Below are 18,314 nucleotides of genomic sequence, written 5' to 3' on the forward strand. Positions count from 1 at the left end.
CTATATCCTTTCCGAGGCACCAAAGAAAATAAATATCTTATGCTTTTGTTTTATTTGCAAATAGAACACAAATTGTTTTAGATTTTATATCCTAGCCCTTGCATCTGAGACATGCTTCAAATTTCTCTCCTTGGGGGTCACCCCTGGCCCGTCTGGTACTGTTATCTGAAGTAAGACTACTTTTCACACACTTATATAGGCTGGTTCATATGATGTGTGTCAGGGCTTGTAATCTCCTTTTGTTGCACTATCCCTTATCCAATATTCCCTTCTTGGATACAATTCTATTCATTCTGCGATTAAGAACCCATGAATTCCCAACTTGATCCTTCATATACAAATCCAGTAGGAAAATATATGCAATAAGATGTTGAATATGAAAATATATACAGTAAGATTTGGCTATCATTTTCCACCAGATCCATCGATCAGCTTCAGATCCATTACTAGAGTTATTTAGGGCTCCTTTTACGAAGCCGCATTAGCGGTTTAACGCACGTAATAGCCGCTACCATCTCCTCTTGAGCAGGTGGTAGTTTTTCAGCTAGCGCAGGGGTTAGCGCACGCTAAAAATGTGCGTGCGATAAAGCCACTAACGTGGCTTCGTAAAAGGAGCCCTTAGTGAGGTAACGCAACTGTGTGCACCAGATGAACCTAGTCAGCTGTGGACACACGGAAATACAGCTGAGGGTATCAGAGCGTCCCAGCTCGGGGAAAGGAGGCTTGAAAAACTCTGACATGTTGACCTATGTCCTAGTAGCAGTGGTCTCAACCCCCCCATCTCTTAGTGACCACCAGGATTAATCCCCTGCCCTCAATGAGACCTCTGCCCACCAGGTATCTAGTCTCCCCACCCCCAGCTACAAATCCAGCCTCAGGTTCTATCCAAAAAGGACCAGGAGCGCCTCAGAAAAGCAGCACCACAGAACCGTAACCCCTGTCTCATTCCCATTCCCCTGTACTTCAAACACAGACCTTAGTAATTTTTTTTTCCAGTTTTATTGAGTGAAAATGTCAAACCTTGCATCAGTCATGCAAAAAAATCAAATAAATAAAACACATATATTAAATTTCTAACAGCACTAAATTCAAGTGGAAAAATATTCAGTTCTTAAAACGAAGGTACTGAGGGCCCAATTCAAGTACTCAGGGCAAATGGTTCTCTTCAATCGCTCACGTTTTGCAGTTTTTTTTCTTTTAAATTTTATATCTGTATCGATATAGAGATATAAAATTAAATGAGCCTCGCTGGGTCGTGCTTTTTGTTTCCACAGAAAAATAAAATAAAAACAATACACTGAATTTGAAAATGAGCTAGAGATGGCTTATAGTCCTAGTGTGCAATACCAACATTCAAAATATTACAGCTCGTTCTCCTCTTTTTTTTTTTTTTTGTTTGTTTCTCCTTTTGCTACAGTGTCAATTAATTTTGCTTTCAGTTGAGGCATTGATGAATAATCCAGTTTTGTGAAGAACTGGATCCATTCAGCGGAGCTATCCTCAGCAGCAAAGGGCCATCTGTCTCTGTACTTTCCCCTCTGGTACTTCTAGGTCTTCCTCAGCACATTACACTGAGCAGCAGAGGCACACCTCATTTTACCCAGTCACAACTCAGAAGAAAACAACTAGTCAATGGCCCAGGCAGGGCTCTAAAAGAACAGTCAGGGGGGTTGTAGATACAGTCAATGGGCCCAGCCAGGTGTGGAAAAGAATAAAGTCTGGGCCCAGCCACAGTGATGGGGCATGAGAGGCCCAGCAAAGGTTCAAATGGACACATTGAGAGGCCTAGTCAAAGGTGTACGAAGATGCAAATGCCCAGAATTGGCAAGCTACCAGAATGAGCCAAACGTTTTCTTTTTCAGATTTTTAGGTGCGAGTTGGGAGTTAGCTATGGTAGTTTGATCATCAAAGGACCCTGTACGGTGCAGAGATGCACAGCATAAATTCAGCAATCCTTTACTGGGGCTGAAGCTGAAAGGATACAGGGCTCTCTCTTTCACTCACTCATTTCTCCAGCGTAAGGGTTCTTAACCTTTTCTTGGTTCCCACATCCCTTTAATTGAGCCGTGAAACCAATTCTTCCTGCACCACCTGTCCACTAGCGACTACTGACTGCTGCTAACTGGTCATTAATATTACAGTGGCACGCTTATACTACTGTCATAAGTGCCTTCACTCTGGGCTGATGCAGAAAGCCTATCCACCCAGTTACGACGCGCGCGCGCATGGGCACTGCAAACATTAATGGCCAGCCAATGCAGAGAGGGAATAAGTGCAGGTGTTAACTGATGAAGACAGGGCCACACATTATTCCAGGCAGAGAAGGGTAAGTGGAGAAGATTTAATGTCAAGTTTTTAAGATTTAACTGCCAGTTTTGTCTTCTTTAACCAGAAGTGCCTTCAAGCTTAAAAGACTGATGGGAGGTACATAAGTACATAAGTAGTCGCCTCCGCCGGGGCAGACCAGAGGTCCATCTAGCCCGGCGGTCCGCTCACGCGGTGGCCCATCAGGCATATTGCCTGATCTGCGGTCCTTGACTAATTTTATGCCTACCTCAACACTTATCTCTAAACTTTCCACTGCTCTTATCTGTACCCCTCAATCCCTTTGTCCTTGTGCACATTTCTGAATAAAACAAGTATCCACACATATCAGTTCCTGCTCTCCTGTCCGTAAGTTCTATAACATAACATTCCACTTCTATACCGCAGGACTGTGAAGCTCTATGCGGTTTACAAAAGAGAGAGTTGTTACAGTTGAATTAAATAACTTAAGTTTCCTATATACTTGGTGAACAGATACTTAGATTTCTGAAGGCATTTGAAAAACACAAGTACTGGAAGCCGTAGTTAAGAAATTTAAATCTTTGTCCCAGGATAAAAGACGTTGTTGGAATTTTTTAAATTTGCATCCTTGTACAGATGGAAAAGTGAAATTGGCATGTGAACATCTAGTATGTTTAGAAAATGAATTCGTAAGGGTGGGAGTAAGTCCAAATAAGCAAAAGTAATGATTGCGAGCAGGGCCGGATTTTCCTATAGGTTAACTAGGCTTCAGCCTAGGGCCTCAAGATCCGTGTCACATTTTTTATAAAGGTTAGTACCAATAACAACATGTTTCATTTAACATATTGATATATATCACAGTAATGATGTATTTTATTATCTCTCATGTAATTTACAAACTTAAAAATGGGAGGTGAAAGGGAATAGCCTAGGGCATCTTTTCATCTAAATCCGGCCCTGATTGCGAGTGAGGATGAGGTAGAGAACCTTCCAACCGAATTACTGGCACATGGTACGAGTTTGCAGGTTAAGAGAGAGATTGTGAATTTGGGTGTTTGTTTAGATTGCGCTCTTTCCGTGGGAAGTCAGGTTCTCAGGGCGATCCAGGGTGGATACACGCAGTTGTAGACACTTTTTATAGAGTAAAACCTATGCTCCTTCCATATGATTTTCGCTCAGTGGTTCAAGCACCGATTTTGACTCGTTTAGACTACTGTAATATGCTTTATTTGGGCCTGGCGAAGGTCAAATGTAAGGCATTACAACTGATGAATTCAGCGGCTAGGCTGATTTGGGGTATTCCACATAGAGAATACATTACTCCGGTGTTAAAGAAATTGCATTAGCTCCCGGTGGCTCAAAGGGTCTATTTTAAGACGTTCATCGGAATTTGTGGGAGGTGTATCAGCCGGGGAGGGCGTTGAGGTCAGAAGGTACTATGAGACTGATCTCTATGAAGGAAAATGTTGTCCGATATATTAAATTTAAAATAGCAATGATGACTGTGGCAGGAGTGAAATTATGGAATCATCTTCCCGGCATCCTGAGGACCTGTTCTGACTAGTTAAAGTTTAGAAAACTGTTGAGGCCTTTTTTAAATTTCATGCTGCAAGTTGGTCAGGATATCTTGAATGTGATTACGATGATTTAATGTAGCATAGTTTGCTAATATATTACCTCCCAGTTTGCGAGGGATACTGCTAGTATGTGATTGTGTTGTAACTGAAGATGGTTTTTATGTATTTTGAATGGAACTAGTGCAAATGTTTTACTGTGAACCGCTTAGGGACAGGCAGTCTATACATTTTAGAAATAAATAAAATAAAAGCATCCGAACTCAATCCAAGCCTCCACTGGAAGCCAGCGCAATTTGCAAAAGAAGGCAGTGATGGGATCAGACTTCTTTAGCTTGAAAATTAATCTTACCGCTGCCTTTTGAACAATGTGTACTCTCTGCAAGTTTTTCAGCGTTCCTGTCAAGTAAACAATGTTACAGTGGTCCAACTGACTCAAGATCAGGCACTGAACCAGGGGTCTATATGCAAGAAACTTTTGCAAGGCGGATTTATATGTACAGAAGAATGGGTGCTGAGGTGTGGGGATACTTTTGATTTTGTTCTGAAATGCACACAAGCCACCACGCTTACTGTAAAACCTTTGTGTACATGCATCTGGTAGGCTCTGCCTGATTTGCATGTAACTTCTGTGTACAATAAAATTAACTACGCCATGCTATTACACTCAATGGTGGAAGCAGACATTTGTGTGTAACTCTACCCACAGCTTTCTGCATCAGACTGTTTAGAAAGTTTAAATAAATTGTCAGAAATTATAAGAGCTTGATGAGGGCACCACTGGTTAAGAACCCGTATTCCAGGCTTTGGCAGGAAGAATGGCTGGAAGTCTGTGTCCCTTTGCTGCAATGCCTGCAAAATCTGCACATAAGCACCTCCTGGCTGCTGAATGTGTGAAGTACAAGGGGCAGTTTCTGTAACATGGAGAAAGGAAAAAAGAGCGAATGGGGAAGAGACAGGAGATATCGATGGTTAAGATGGAAAGGGAAATGGCAGGCTGGCAGAGGCAAGGAGTAAAAGGTGGAAGGATGGGAAAGGAGGCAGTAGAGAGATGAGATGGGACAGGAAGCCAAGAAAAAGGAATAGAAGAAACAGGAACTGAAACAAGAAAGAAACCCTACAGAGATGCGAGACGAGATACTAAGGAAGGGAAGTGATATGGAAACTAAAGAGAGAAAGATGGAGTGATCAAGACAAAGGAGGAGTAAGATTGTGTGCCCGAGCCCCAGGCGGTGCCATGGTAGAAACAGCACTTAATTGTGATGGAGTGCTTCTTTTTCTCAGACGCCACACTGCTTAGTGGCACTGGTATATGGCCATAAGTATGGATGTGGAGGTGGAGCGGTCATAATGCAACTGTCCAAACACTGTTTCACCTGGTACTGTGCTTCTCTTTCATGTCTGGCAATAGCACTTTGCAACTGAGGGAGGAGGTGGGGGAAGGTGAAATGGCACTGAAAGGCAAGATGTTTTGCCAGTGTCAGTCTTCCATCAACCCCAGTTTATTAGTGGAAGCATCTGTGTTTAAGGGGTCCCAGAGATCAAGGAAGAAGCTACCGCTAACAGAAGTGAACAACAACAACAAAAAAAAAAAGCCAAAGAGAAAAATAAAAACTCCTAAATGAAAAAAAAGCACACAGAGAAAAACCCAAAATTAAATTAACTACAAACTTATATTAACAATCTGCACATTATGTTGGTTTCTACAAAATTCAAGTTAAAAGTTGGAATCACGCAGTTCACATCAGTGCTAAGGTGTGAAGCAGCCCAAAAATCGATACTTCTAGGCTCCTTTAAAAATAAATTGCTAAAACCTAAAATATAATTACAAAAGATAGGAGGGATTGCACACATTAACCAAGTCTTATTGTCAGCTGGGCCAGTCTCTCTGAGAGAGGGCACAGGGGGCAAGTGCCAGACAAGAGCTTTCTGCAAACTTTTGTGTTTTTTTTTTTTTTGTTCTATATATAACCTTTACAGAAAAAAAATACTGTACAACTTTCTATTTCATTTTTTTTAACAATAATTGAACATTTCATCCACGTGTGTCTGAGCCATGAAAAGCCAGAGCGGAGCACAGAACAGGCCCAGGTCGCAGCAGCTCAGCACAAACACTTTGCTTCTTTTCAAACTGTTTTGGTTTTGTACAATATAATAAATACAAAAAAAGTTTATCCAGGAATAAGAATGGAGAGCAGATTCCTGGGAGATCCAGAATCACCAAGGCTGCAAAGAAAGGCCTGAGCCACTGCCATCACCACCTGCTCCAGAGAGGTTGTGCTCGACTCCAAATCTCACCCTCGGCCTTACCCTGTCCCCTCGGAAGGCTGGGTGGGAAAGGATGGCACGCACTGCCTGTTTCTGTCATTCTACCAGGAAACGGCAAAGCTTGGCATGTAAACTTGATTCTTGGATGATGTTTTACCATCTTATGGAATATATGCAACTTTTTCCAGGACCAAGGGGTGGTCCTAAAAGGTGCTTCTAGAACCAGAATCAAATTAGACAGCTACACGCAAAGGAGAGTCACAAACCATCTTCTGAGATGCCTAGCTGCCTCCACTTCCCTGCCAATAAATCATAGTTTCCCTTTTTACACTCTGCCACTGACATTACTTGCAGTGTTGTGAAAGAAAAGCCCTGAGGCCAGAGTACATTCATACGTTCCTCTCTATTCTTACAAATTCAGGTAGACCAATCTCCGCCCAGTTCATCCATTTTTGGAGAGAGAACACAGCCAGTCTTCTCTCCATCCAATTTCTGCCTCGGCTTGTGAGGATCACGACAGCCTCTTTCCTCACACAACTAGGACTAGGTTTCTTTTCAAACTCTCATAAACTGAGAGTGCAATCGTTAGGTCTTATTCTGAGTTCTCCCACTGGCCCAGAGACTATTTTCCTCAAACTTCCTGAGATGGGATGTATAGAAGTCTCCCTAGCCAACAAGCCCAGCAGCAGTGCTGGGGTCCAACCCCAATATATATATATATTTTTTAACTACTCCTGATTTGACACTGTCTTTTGTCGCTTGCCCCTTCCCTTCATTCAGCCAAAACAATAATAAATAAATTAAAAGGGAGCATCTTGGTAGAGAGGAAATAATCCTACATAAATATTTATAAAATAAAGTCAGGCTGGAAGGGAGCTGGAAGAGCAGAGGGGTGCCGTTCTTTAATGCTGTAAAATAAATACCCCCTCCCTTCCCTGCATGTTTAGTAAAGAGCTAACCCCCTTCTCAGCCTTTCCCTGGAGTGAAGAAATTCCTTCCATATACTTCAATCATTAACCTCATCACAGGATCTGAGATTTAGTATTAGATACCAAAAACTCAAGGAAAAAAAAAAAAAAAAGAACAATAAACAAAGAAAATAATTTAAAATAAAGACTGTTAAGAATCAAGCATGCACCCAGACACACGAGCACACATACACACGCGCACGCACGCACACACAGGAGAACCGGGGGTTGCAAGTGTTCCCCTGGCATTGTTGTCCTTTAAGAGAGTTCATCTTGTTTTTATTATCTGCATAATAAACTGCTTATCGCCTGTATCCCCTTCTCTGCTTGCTCTCATTCCTCTTTTCTAAAAAGAGTTAATTGCTTCTCTCTCTGTTTGCCTTCACTTTCTGTTTGTTCATGGGTGAGCCTTTCATAAATAAAAGTATTTTGTTTCTAGCATGAGGGGTCTGCAGGTGATCTGGAAGCACTGCCCTCGTTATTGGAAGTATGAGCACTCTCTCCATTCCCTTCAGGGTCAGGGAGTGACTCTTCGGAATCTGTGTTCAGCTCCTCTTCATCGTCTTCCTCATTTATTTCTTCTTCTTCTTCCTCCTCATCTTCCTCCTCATCCTCATCCTGGGATGAGTCATCATCAGCATCGCCAGAATTGGTTGCCAGACTCTCCAGCATCTCTTCATTGGGCACCGTGCCCACTGGCTCCTGCAGCTTCTTGCTCAGGTCGAGGGAGTCGCTGAGGCCAATGCCAGCAGCAGCATTTTGCAGGAAGAAGAGGGAGGTGTTGGTGTCAGTGCTTAGGTTTAAGGAGCTGTCCAGGTTGACTGATGGGTTTTGAGTATCATACTCCATGCCAGCATGGGAAAGCACCTCTGGGCCAGGAGAAATTGTTGGCAGTTCCCCCCTCTCCTGCTTCTCATGCTTTCGCTTGTGAGAGTCCATCTGGGACATGCCCACCACGGTGTGTTTGCAACTGGGGTAGGTGCAGTGGAAGTGGGAACACTTGAGTTTGTACTTGCAGTCAGGAACCTCACAGTCTGTACTGGAGCTGAACTGGCAGAAACCAGCAGCACTGATTACGTCCTGTTTGCCGTGGTGCTTGCGGTGGGCTGTCACTTTGGTGCTGTCAGTGCAGCGGAAGCCACAGCGCAGGCAGTGAAAGTGTGTGCTGTTGCCGGAGAATTGGCAATCGGCAAAATTGCAACTGAGTGATGATTTGAAGCGTTTGAAGTCATCAAGTACCAAGTTGTCAACCCGGTCGTGGTGTTGGGCATGCTTATACATGTGCGTCCGTCCACAGAACTTGTAGCCGCAGTTCTCTCGAGTGCAGTGGTAATGGGTGACTTTCAGGGAGAACTGACAGCCCGTGTCTTTGCAATCCTCATAAAGGTCATAGCGGCGAAAACCCTCCAGCATCATGCCTTCGTCCAGCATTTTGCGGGAGGATGCAGTCTTCCGTCGCTTTCCGAAGGGCGACATGTCTTCGATAATCCAGAAGCGTTTCTTGGCACCAGAAGCAGTCGGCATAGTGATGGTGTTACCTAAAGAGGAAAGAGAAGATCAGCTTGTAACCCAATTTAAAAAAAGACAAAGTGTCGCTGATGAGAACAGGCACCAGGTGAAAACTTCCTGGTAACAGAAAAGAAGCTTAGGGGCTAACAGACTTCCCTGGCATACTACAATGTTTTTTTTGCTTACAGTTTAGCTGCACAATGTGAAATTTTAGAATATTGGAGAGTCTTTATTTTTAACACAATTCTAGGGTTCATAGACAACAACGCGGAAGACAAAGGCGCGCGCCGACAACTGAGCACAAGACGGAGGCGCGCACTGAAGAAAATTATTGTTTTTAGGGGTTCCGACGGGGGTTTTTGTTGGGGAGCACCCCCAGTTTACTTAATACAAATCGCACTGGCATTGTGGGGGGTTTGGGGGGTTGTAACACCCCACATTTTACTGTAAACTTAACTTTTTCCCTAAAAACAGGGAAAAAGTGAAGTTTTCAGTAAAATGTGGGGGGTTACAACCCCCCAAGCCCCCCACAACACCCCCACAACGCGGCGCGATCTGTATTAAGTAAAGTGGGGGGTTCCCCCCACACACACCCCCGTCGGAGCCCTAAAAACAGTAATTTTCTTCGGCGCGTGCCTCCGTGCTGCTCTCAATTGTCTGCTTGCGCCTTTGTCCCGGCGCGCTTTTGACCTGACACCCAATTCTAGATATAGGAATACAAGTAATGAAAAGTTATATCTGATTTGTTACTCAGGATTTCAGCTCCTTCAGTTTAGACAGGAACAGACCCATGTCCAGTCAGAATTACTGCTAAGATTCCAGTTTCTGAACAAATACAAGCAGACAGCCGCAGCCATGATTCTATCATAAAATAGCAACATATCCTGTTCACAATCATGTTATATGGAACAGAGCAGGTATGCGGAACATGTCTAAAGAAGCTCAGGTATCTACTGTACCTCATTGTAACTCACTTTGAATTAAATCTAAATACCTTTGATTCAGCCAGTCTTACCCAGTTACCCATGCCTATATGGCTTCACCTCTGGTTATCACTCTTCCTGGCGCTTACCATCACTCTCTGCGCTAAGGAGATCTCCCTGCTGCCAGCCATCTCTCAAGCCCTAACAGAACTAGACAGCCAGGGCAGCCAGCTTCAGGGGCATTTTCCTATTATAACCACAGCAGAGTTCATTGTAGCTTGGAGAAGGCAAAGCTTAGAGGGGGAGCAGAGCTGAGCTATACAGCACAGGAGCAGTAACTCATGCCGCTAATTAATGCGGTAAGGGAGCACACAGCACTCAGGAAACAATCTCCATTATTCTTGTTGTGCTATGTAACATAACTATCGAGGATGTCACCGTGGGTCTCATGCATCCCTAAACCCTGCCTGCTAGAAAACAGGGAGATTCTGAAGCTACAAAGAACCTGCAGACATCCTGTTTTGGTGAACCAAGCGCGCCAGACAATGGCGTCCCGACAATACCGCCCCGACATTTGCACGCAGGAGAAATGCACGCCGCTGTATTTCCTTCGGGTCGGGGCCAAATTGTAAACAGAGTAGAGGGTTGTTTGGGGCAATGGTGTGCATCGGCATCCCCTTCATTGTAGTGGGGGGGGGGTCCCACCCCCCCGAGAACAGAAAATTTGAAGTTTGTAGTTCGTGCGAAGAGACCAGGAGTTTAAAGTGTAGTGGGGGGTTTCCCCCCCCCCAATGAGAGCGGAAGTGCATTGGGGGGTTTACCCCCTCAGAGCACAAACAGGAAGGCCGAAAAGAAGAAAATATGGCGGTGCGCATTTCTCCTGCACGCAAATGTTGGGGCGGGATTGTCGGCACGCCAATGTCCGGAGCGCTTTTGACGGGTCACCCCTGTTTCTCATCCACTCCCTCTAAGTACTTGTTACCTGGGATACTACTACTGGAGACAAGGGGCCTGATTCTATAAATGGTACCACTAGATGCCCTAATCACGGATACCTAGCAATGCCTAACTTAAATTAGTGTGCAGCTAAATTGTTTTTTGGGTTTTTTTTAATTGATTAAATGGCATGGTAATTGGCCAGATCTCCTCTGACAGATAAGTTTGTAGTTTTGGTTTAGATTGAATTGCATTGCAAATAGCCACTCGCGGTTCCTAGTGGGGAGGATTTTTATGCCAGTGATTGCCGCATTCACACCATCTACCCGTTTTTGGCAGGGAGGTGGTCGGGTGCTGAGGCTTTTTCCTCCTCACTTTTTCACTTTGTGTGCGCGCTCACACAGGAGATGTTTTGTATTTAACATATGAGGTGGTTGGATTATTTCCATATGTGTTATTGTTCCACACACTTTAGGGGTGTATTTGGTCTTTTTTTCTAATTGTGTTCTCAGGACAACATTTTTTGCCATATTCGGTCACTGTTGTTTTGTCCTTCATTTGCATAATTCCATTGGTCTTTTTCCACTCCATCATCTCACTTCTTAGCTACTTTTTCATCTTGTTCTAAGTCACTACTCCATGTGAACTTTGTAAGTTTATTTTACTTTATTTCAACATATTTTACTATAGGACCCCTGAGGAAGGAGTGTTTCATCGAAACACGGACTGTCAGGTCCCGGTGTTATTCAATAAAGAACCATTATTTGGAATACAACATTCTATTGAACACAGAATTAGTTATAAAATTCTACTATTAACATTTTCTACTCGTTCATACAGCCAACCAGAGTTTATTGATAGACTGCTTATTTCTTATCACCCCGCTAAATCTCTTCGTTCCATATCACAAAACCTTTTAGTTGTACCGTGTTTGAAATTAATTAATACGTTGCGATCTAATAATTCATTGCCCAATCACTTACGTGTGGAAACCTCAATAAAGCAGTTTAAAACCAAACTCAAAACATTTTTATTTGAGGATAAAACTGTCCTTTTTAGGACTAAATTAACTACAGACCCTTTCCCTACCTGTTGTTTTATCCCTAAGTGTGCTTTATCTTAAATTATTGTAGTTCAGTCCTACTTTCCTAATTGTATCCAGTCAGTATATGTATTTATGTTAAAGTCTACTAACTTGATACCGTATTGTATAATATTTTAACACTAATTGGTTTTGTTTCTTTTAATGATTTCTCTTTTATTATTGCTGTACACCTCTTAGAAATTTGAATAAGCAGTATAAAATTTTTTTTAATAAACTTGAAACTTGATTTGTTGACTTTTAACTGAATTCCTGACTTCTCTGTACATCATCTCTGCAGTTTCCTTTTTTTGGATTATTTTCAGTCACTTCAGGCCTTTATAACACACTCTATGTTCTTTAAGGCGATACCTGTACTATAATTTATTTTCTGAGTAGAAGTGTTTGATGCAAGATTTGTTTTCTATTTTTTTGTTTTTCTACTTGTCCGTGTTTTTATAGTAATTGGCCATGCCATTAAAAATCAATTTTTTTATTACCAATTATTTCACTTTTCAAATCTCCCTCCTCTTTGTCCTCTTCTCTTAGCATGTCTCATTTTTCCTCATCAAGATGGAGATAAGGACAGTAATAGTGATCTACTGTATGTCTCCCCCACCCCAGGTCTAATGCAAGGATAATATTACAACAAAGTTTGCATTTAAGAAATCTAAAAATACTATAAAGTCCTATGGCCCAGAAAATAAACAAAGGCAGTGACCCTCAAGGAGGTCCCTGTGTGACTGGGAAACATACTGAGCTCAGAGTGAGGTACATGGAAGTCCTACAGTACCTGCCGCATCCTGAACGAGAGGGACATCACTTGTTGCAGGAGCTGGTGTAGCTATGATTGGCGTGTTGTTGGCTGGCATGACAATACCCCTGCTGGCTCCCAACGTGGCACTGAGCAGAGAGTAGGAAAGACAAGATGGAGATAGCAGGTATGGGAGGGAAGGAAGGGGCGACCTGAGCAAGGCTTGAGAGAAAGATGGAGGCTGAAGCAGAGGCGGTGGTGGAGGCTGTGGTGCATTGTGGGCAGTGACATCATCTGTGGCAGCAGTAGGAACCAGGCAGCCTGGAGAATGTGAAGAAATGCAGAAAACAAGAAAACAAGGAAAAAAAACAAACAGGAAACAAAAGAACCGAAATGAGAAACCCAATAGTGAAAGCAAATACGATGAGAATGGAAAGTACACTGAGAATAAGCGTGACAGAAGATGAGAGCATGCAGGTGGGTCATGAAATTCTCTCATTTCCCCTCCCCAACAACAGTGATCTGTATATATGCAGCTCTGCTGGGATTTCACTCACAACCTGTACAGCCCTGTTCCTCGCAAAATTCTGGAGCTACCAATGCTGGTGATTTAAGATGTTAATGGTTGCATTGTGCTGGGCATATTCCAGGGTCAAAGCAAGGTTGCAGGAAGACTCTTCAGTCTTACAGGTCCACCTCTTCTAGAGCTCAGAAACCCCCAATCTGTAAGGGGCACTTATTCAAACACGAAGCCGTCATCTCAGACTCTGAGGAGCAAGGGGACTGCTAAGTCTGTGTTTCAGACCTAGGTGGTTTTCATCTCTGCTGCCAATCTGCATTTAAGATTTCAACAGAGACAGGAACCCCAATTTTTCAACAGATAAATGTAGACACCATTTAATGTTGAGGTCCAAGACACCCAACTATATTTTAAGTGAATCTGTGTAATATGGGAGTGTATGATATAATATGTTAAAAAACACAAAAAAGGGGTCTAACCCTCAACTGTGTTATATGTGATCCTATATGATATTGGATCTAGTGTATTTTCACCTCAATTTTCTACTCTAGGAGAATGTTAGCAATATGGGAGGGATTCCAGTTTCAAGCCATCAGTCTCTCTCTGCCAGTTACGTGCTGCCTTCTCTGCTTGGGCATGCTTTATTTTGCCCCTTTCTCGTTTCAAACATGACCAAAGACAAAAATAGGGACCCACCCACAGCTCTCAAAACCAAGAAAGGAGAGAAGGCAAAAAATTAAGAAGCTCAAGAGATGTAGCAAGCTCCGATTCACAATTCAAGTCTGAGAGCTGTTAAAAATTTTTTTTTTAAAAATCCTGCACCCAGATCTGCAGGTCACTTGGGGTTCTGGACAACTTTGAGGACTTTTAGGCAAAAGGAATCATCAAAATTACTACAAAGTGCACAATGAGGTAACAGGAGGACATGATGTTGTGAGAGGCTTGGGGAGGAAGGGGTGGCCATTTCCTTTAGAGACAGATGTTAGAAGCTAAAATATGAGTTGTGTAAGTGGGTGCAAACCAAGCTGTCAGCTGTCAGTGGGGAGGGAGCAGCATCACTGGCTCCTGCTATGGGAAAGAACCCCCCTAGGGGACCCCTAAACTCTGATGAACTGAGGAGAATAAGTAAGATGCTTTGTACTTCAAGTGCCTTCAGCTTCTAGAATATGGAGCACACTTTTCATTGATTTATGTAAATGTACCTGTTGCATCTGAAGTGGACATCATTAGGCAGCACTGATCCTCCTGCTGCCCAATGATAGTGGCCTATGAAAAATCAGACCCCCCCTACATTTTAGAAATCATTTCCAGTCTACAATAAGTGGGCAAATCTGAATCCAGGATATGAAAGGGAGGAGTAGCCCCAGTGGTTAGAGCAGGAGGCTGAGAACTAGCAAAACCAAAGTTTTAATATTTGGCAAGTTGTCTAAGTCTACCAAGTGTCGTATACAAAGCTTAAATTGTAAATTCTCTGGGGAAGGGAAATAGCGACTATGCCCAATTATAACTCACCTTGAGTTCAAGCTTAAAGAGGCAAATAAGTGCATGTCAGATTGTTACACAGTACCACTAACAGAACCAAAACACACCAAAATATCATGTGACGGTCAGGGTATATACTTCTACAAGTCACACATGGAGGAAACCTGCTTAAATACTGCACCAGATCACAGGCAAGGGACTTTTTTTGTTTAAAATTTTGAAAGCTCTTTATGTATAGCTTGCTTGCACCTGTATCACAGATTCATTGGAAACCCAATGTTAAGTGGGCCTACGTTCAGAGCTCTTCAGTGGCACCAGGAGGTGGCCTCACCTGCTGACGTGCTCTCATTGCCCACAGGAGTGCTAGTACAGCTGCGATCCAAATTTGAGGACTCAGAGGAAATGCCACCTGGGCTGCCTGCCCCTGTGTAGTCCAAGTACTCATCTGTTTCAGTGTCCATTATACTTTGGGGTGTTGTGTGAAAGGAACTTGGGGTCCCTCCAGAAGCTGGACTTGGTGCCATGCTGCTGATATGTGAAAGATTTTCATTAAGTGAAGTGTGAGGAAGAACCTACAGCAAAAAATGAAGAACATATTTACAATAAAGATCTACATCTTCATAAACTGTCCCTTCTACCAACTTTCTATCTCCCATCAGTACTCTCCCTCCATCCCAAAAGCCCCATACTTCTAGATCAGGGGTGAGCAACTCCGATCCTCGAGGGCCAGAATCCAGTCGGGTTTTCAGGATTTCCCCCAATGAATATGCATGAGATCTATCTGCATGCACTGCTTTCAATGCATATTCATTGGGGGAAATCCTGAAAACCCGACTGGATTCCGGCCCTCCAGGACCGGAGTTGCCCACCCCTGTTCTAGATGCTGTGTCTTCTGTCAGCCCCCCTTATATACTGCACTTTACCTCCTAGCAATCCCTGTTTCCTGCCCAAGTCTACACCTTCCATAACCACAATCACCCCCCCAAGCTCTGCATCTCTTTTCAGATCCCATCCTCCACATTGCATCATCAAGCCCCTCCCCCATGTATGAAATGGGAAGTACACAGCTGAATGAAGAAGTTCCTTCAGAAAACTACCTGACCAGGAACCCGGTCAAAATTTTTCCCCAACATCCTCCTCATGTGTTTGCGGGCATGTGATGTCATTTGGTGCTTCAGCAGGAAAGAAAACTGACAGCCCTCGCGAATACAGTGGAAGTGACTGTTCACCTGGTTATACTTGCATCCTGCAGTTTGAAATGGAAGACAGTGAAATGGAAAGATTTAATTTCAATGCAATAAACTTATAAATCTCCTTTATAATTAGTCAGATTTAATCCAAGTTCTGTACACAATGAGGGCAATTTTAAAATTCCACACAGGGCCTGCAAACTCATTTCAAAGGGCAAACTCCACATTGAAGTCTCCCTTTGAAAATGCAGAAATGGGTTGGATTTTCAGTACATGCATTTCTACTTGTTTTAAAGCAGATCCAAGCACATCATCTGAAGTACACACATGGCTTTCAAAAATGAAAGCTCCATGCCAGAGGATGTAGTAAAAGCAGTTAGCATAGCAGGGTATTAAAAAAAAACACACAAAAAAAAAAAAACAGCTCCTGGAGGAAAAGTCTATACACTGTTTTTTCAGGCAGACCTGGGAAAAGTCAATGCTTATCCCTGAGGTAGCACAAAATCTTGCTACTTTTCGGAATACTGCCAGGTACTTTTGACTGGACTGGCCACTTTTAGGAAACAGGATACTAAAAAGATGGATCTTTGGTTTGAACCAGTAGGACAATTTTTATGTCTTATGCCTGCTCCCCCTTTCCCTTCCTGTGTAAATGTAATGTGCTGCTCTATTGTGTTCTATGTAATTATAGTCTGCTCCTTTCCAAATGAAGTCTAAGCAGAGTTCAAATAAGAAATCAACATATTTAGTTGAGAATTACAAATATTTCTGTTCTACAATTTGAGTCCTTTATCTGCATTCAGGAAGGAAGGACAATTTCCAGTGGGCCTTTTTCTCTGGGTAAACAGCTATTTTTTTCATGGAAAACTCTTTGAAAACTGCCGTCTCTGGTGGTAGATTTATAAACAGGTTGTCTTCGAACATTTCCAAAACCCACGCCTGTTTGATAGAGGAAATATGGGCACCTATGTGTCTTAGACTAGGCTCTCAAAACAAATCCCAGTAGCACAGAAATGCTTTCGCACACATTTTGCAAAAGCAGACGCAGTTATATGTATGTACAAACATATTTTACAAAACACTCCGAGCAGTTCTACATCCTGAACAGACTTATTTAAGATTTAGGACAGGATTAAAGACTTCATTGTTTCAGAGAGCATTTTGGGCCAACCACTGTGAGCTGACTCTTGGTTGTTGGCTCCATGGATTGGGTTGGTAATTTTTGTCCCAATTCTTCTGTCCTATTGATTACTGGTGTTCCTTTCTGCAGACTTAGAACGTGAACTAACTTGTGCGTCCCCTCGTTAGGCTACCCATTACGCATTGCATCACTTACAAAGTACTTCTCCTTACCTTCAAAATTAAACGTACAAATATTCCAGCCTTCATCGATAAACGTCTAATTCCATACTCTTCCTGCAGAACGCTATGATCCAACAATCAGAATTTACTAGTAATCCCATCCATCCGCGAGACATTTTATGATACCACCCGAAAGACAATCTTTTCAGTTACCGCTCTGGAACGCCCTACCCCTAGACATTAGATTAGAATCCTCCTTGGAAAAATTCTGATCTACAATCAAAACCTCACTCTTTAAAGACGCCTTCAACACCTGAGGTTAGACTCCTCCATCAGAGATTGACATTCTCTGCCGATGCGTTTGTCAAACGCTTCTTAAGAATGTATCCCCATCCTACTGTACTCCTCTTTCTTCCCCTCCCTCCCATTTTTTAAATTTTTATCTCTGAGTTCTTATCCTATTGGTCTATGTTAGTTCATGTTTGTCTTTAAAACCCAATTATATTATTTTATTTTATGAGAGATTGGAGAAATTGGGTCTCTTTTCTCTGGAGAAGAGGAGACTTAGAGGGGATATGATAGAGACTTACAAGATCAGGAACGGCGTAGAGAGGGACAGATTCTTCAAACTTTCAAAGAATAAAAGAACAAGAGGGCATTCGGAAAAGTTGAAAGAGGACAGATTCAAAATGAATGCTAGGAAGTTCTTCTTTACCCAACGTGTGGTGGACACCTGGAATGCGCTTCCAGAGGACGTAATAGGGCAGAGTGCGGTAACCGGGTTTAAGAAAGGATTGGACAATTTCTTGCTGGAGAAGGGGTTAGAGGGGTATAGATAGAGGATTACTACACAGGTCCAGGGCCGCCGCGAGAGCGGACTGCTGGGCAAGATGGTCCTCAGGTCTGATCCAGCAGAGGCATTGCTTATGTTCTTATATTATTTTTATTTCCTTTTAAGTTATATTTTACTACAAAATTTATGACTTGCTAGATGGTATATCAAATAGCTATTAAACCTGGAAACTTGGATCACCCCCTCTCACAATTGTTCCCTACAACCACTAGGTTAGGGAAGTAGGAGTTCAAGCCTCAAAGTCACAAACAGGCCATGTTTTTAAGATACCCCAAATGAATATATATGAAATAGACTACCTGAGAATAAATTGCTAGAGGTTGCAGCTGCCATTTTTAAGCCGGAGCCACTAGGGGCAAGAGCACGTGGGCTTCACTCCTGCCCACCATGGAAGTTAAGGTAGACCCAGGGAGGCTTATTAGGACATGGGAGGGGCTTCTATGGTTGGGGTTGGGGACTGAGTGGGGATAAGGTCATGTTTGGGGGCTGCTCTTGCTGGGAACGCTAAAGAGATATGTGGGAATGGAAGGGGCGCGCACGAGCGGCAGTGGGGAGGACGGGTGCCAGCACCCCCACCAAGACAGAGCTCAGGGGGGGGTTTACTATGCCACTGAGTGCCAGCAGGTTGCCCAAGTGCTATTCTGTAAGGTTGGGTAAGATGCCTAGCA

At 43.0% G+C, this 18,314-nt stretch overlaps 1 protein-coding gene across 6 annotated transcripts in view; it reads right to left on the reverse strand.

The window, feature by feature from the left end:
• Positions 1-1,328: 1,328 nt before the first annotated feature.
• Positions 1,329-18,314, reverse strand: part of CASZ1 (castor zinc finger 1) — a 623,486-nt gene continuing 606,500 nt past the window's right edge. For 4 of the 6 annotated variants that reach the window (XM_033921948.1, XM_033921949.1, XM_033921947.1 and 1 more), the window contains 4 exons: positions 15,399-15,547; positions 14,633-14,873; positions 12,339-12,620; positions 1,329-8,634 (listed from right to left, as the gene is read on the reverse strand). In XM_033921948.1, coding sequence (XP_033777839.1) covers positions 7,532-8,634; positions 12,339-12,620; positions 14,633-14,873; positions 15,399-15,547 — 1,775 coding nt within the window. In that variant the 3' untranslated portion in view covers positions 1,329-7,531. The remainder of the gene's footprint in view (positions 8,635-12,338; positions 12,621-14,632; positions 14,874-15,398; positions 15,548-18,314) is intronic. The other 2 variants (XM_033921950.1, XM_033921951.1) reach the window with 2 other exon arrangements.

The sequence above is a fragment of the Geotrypetes seraphini genome, chromosome 15 (assembly GCF_902459505.1).
Source record: "Geotrypetes seraphini chromosome 15, aGeoSer1.1, whole genome shotgun sequence".
Taxonomy (NCBI): Eukaryota; Metazoa; Chordata; class Amphibia; order Gymnophiona; family Dermophiidae; genus Geotrypetes; species Geotrypetes seraphini.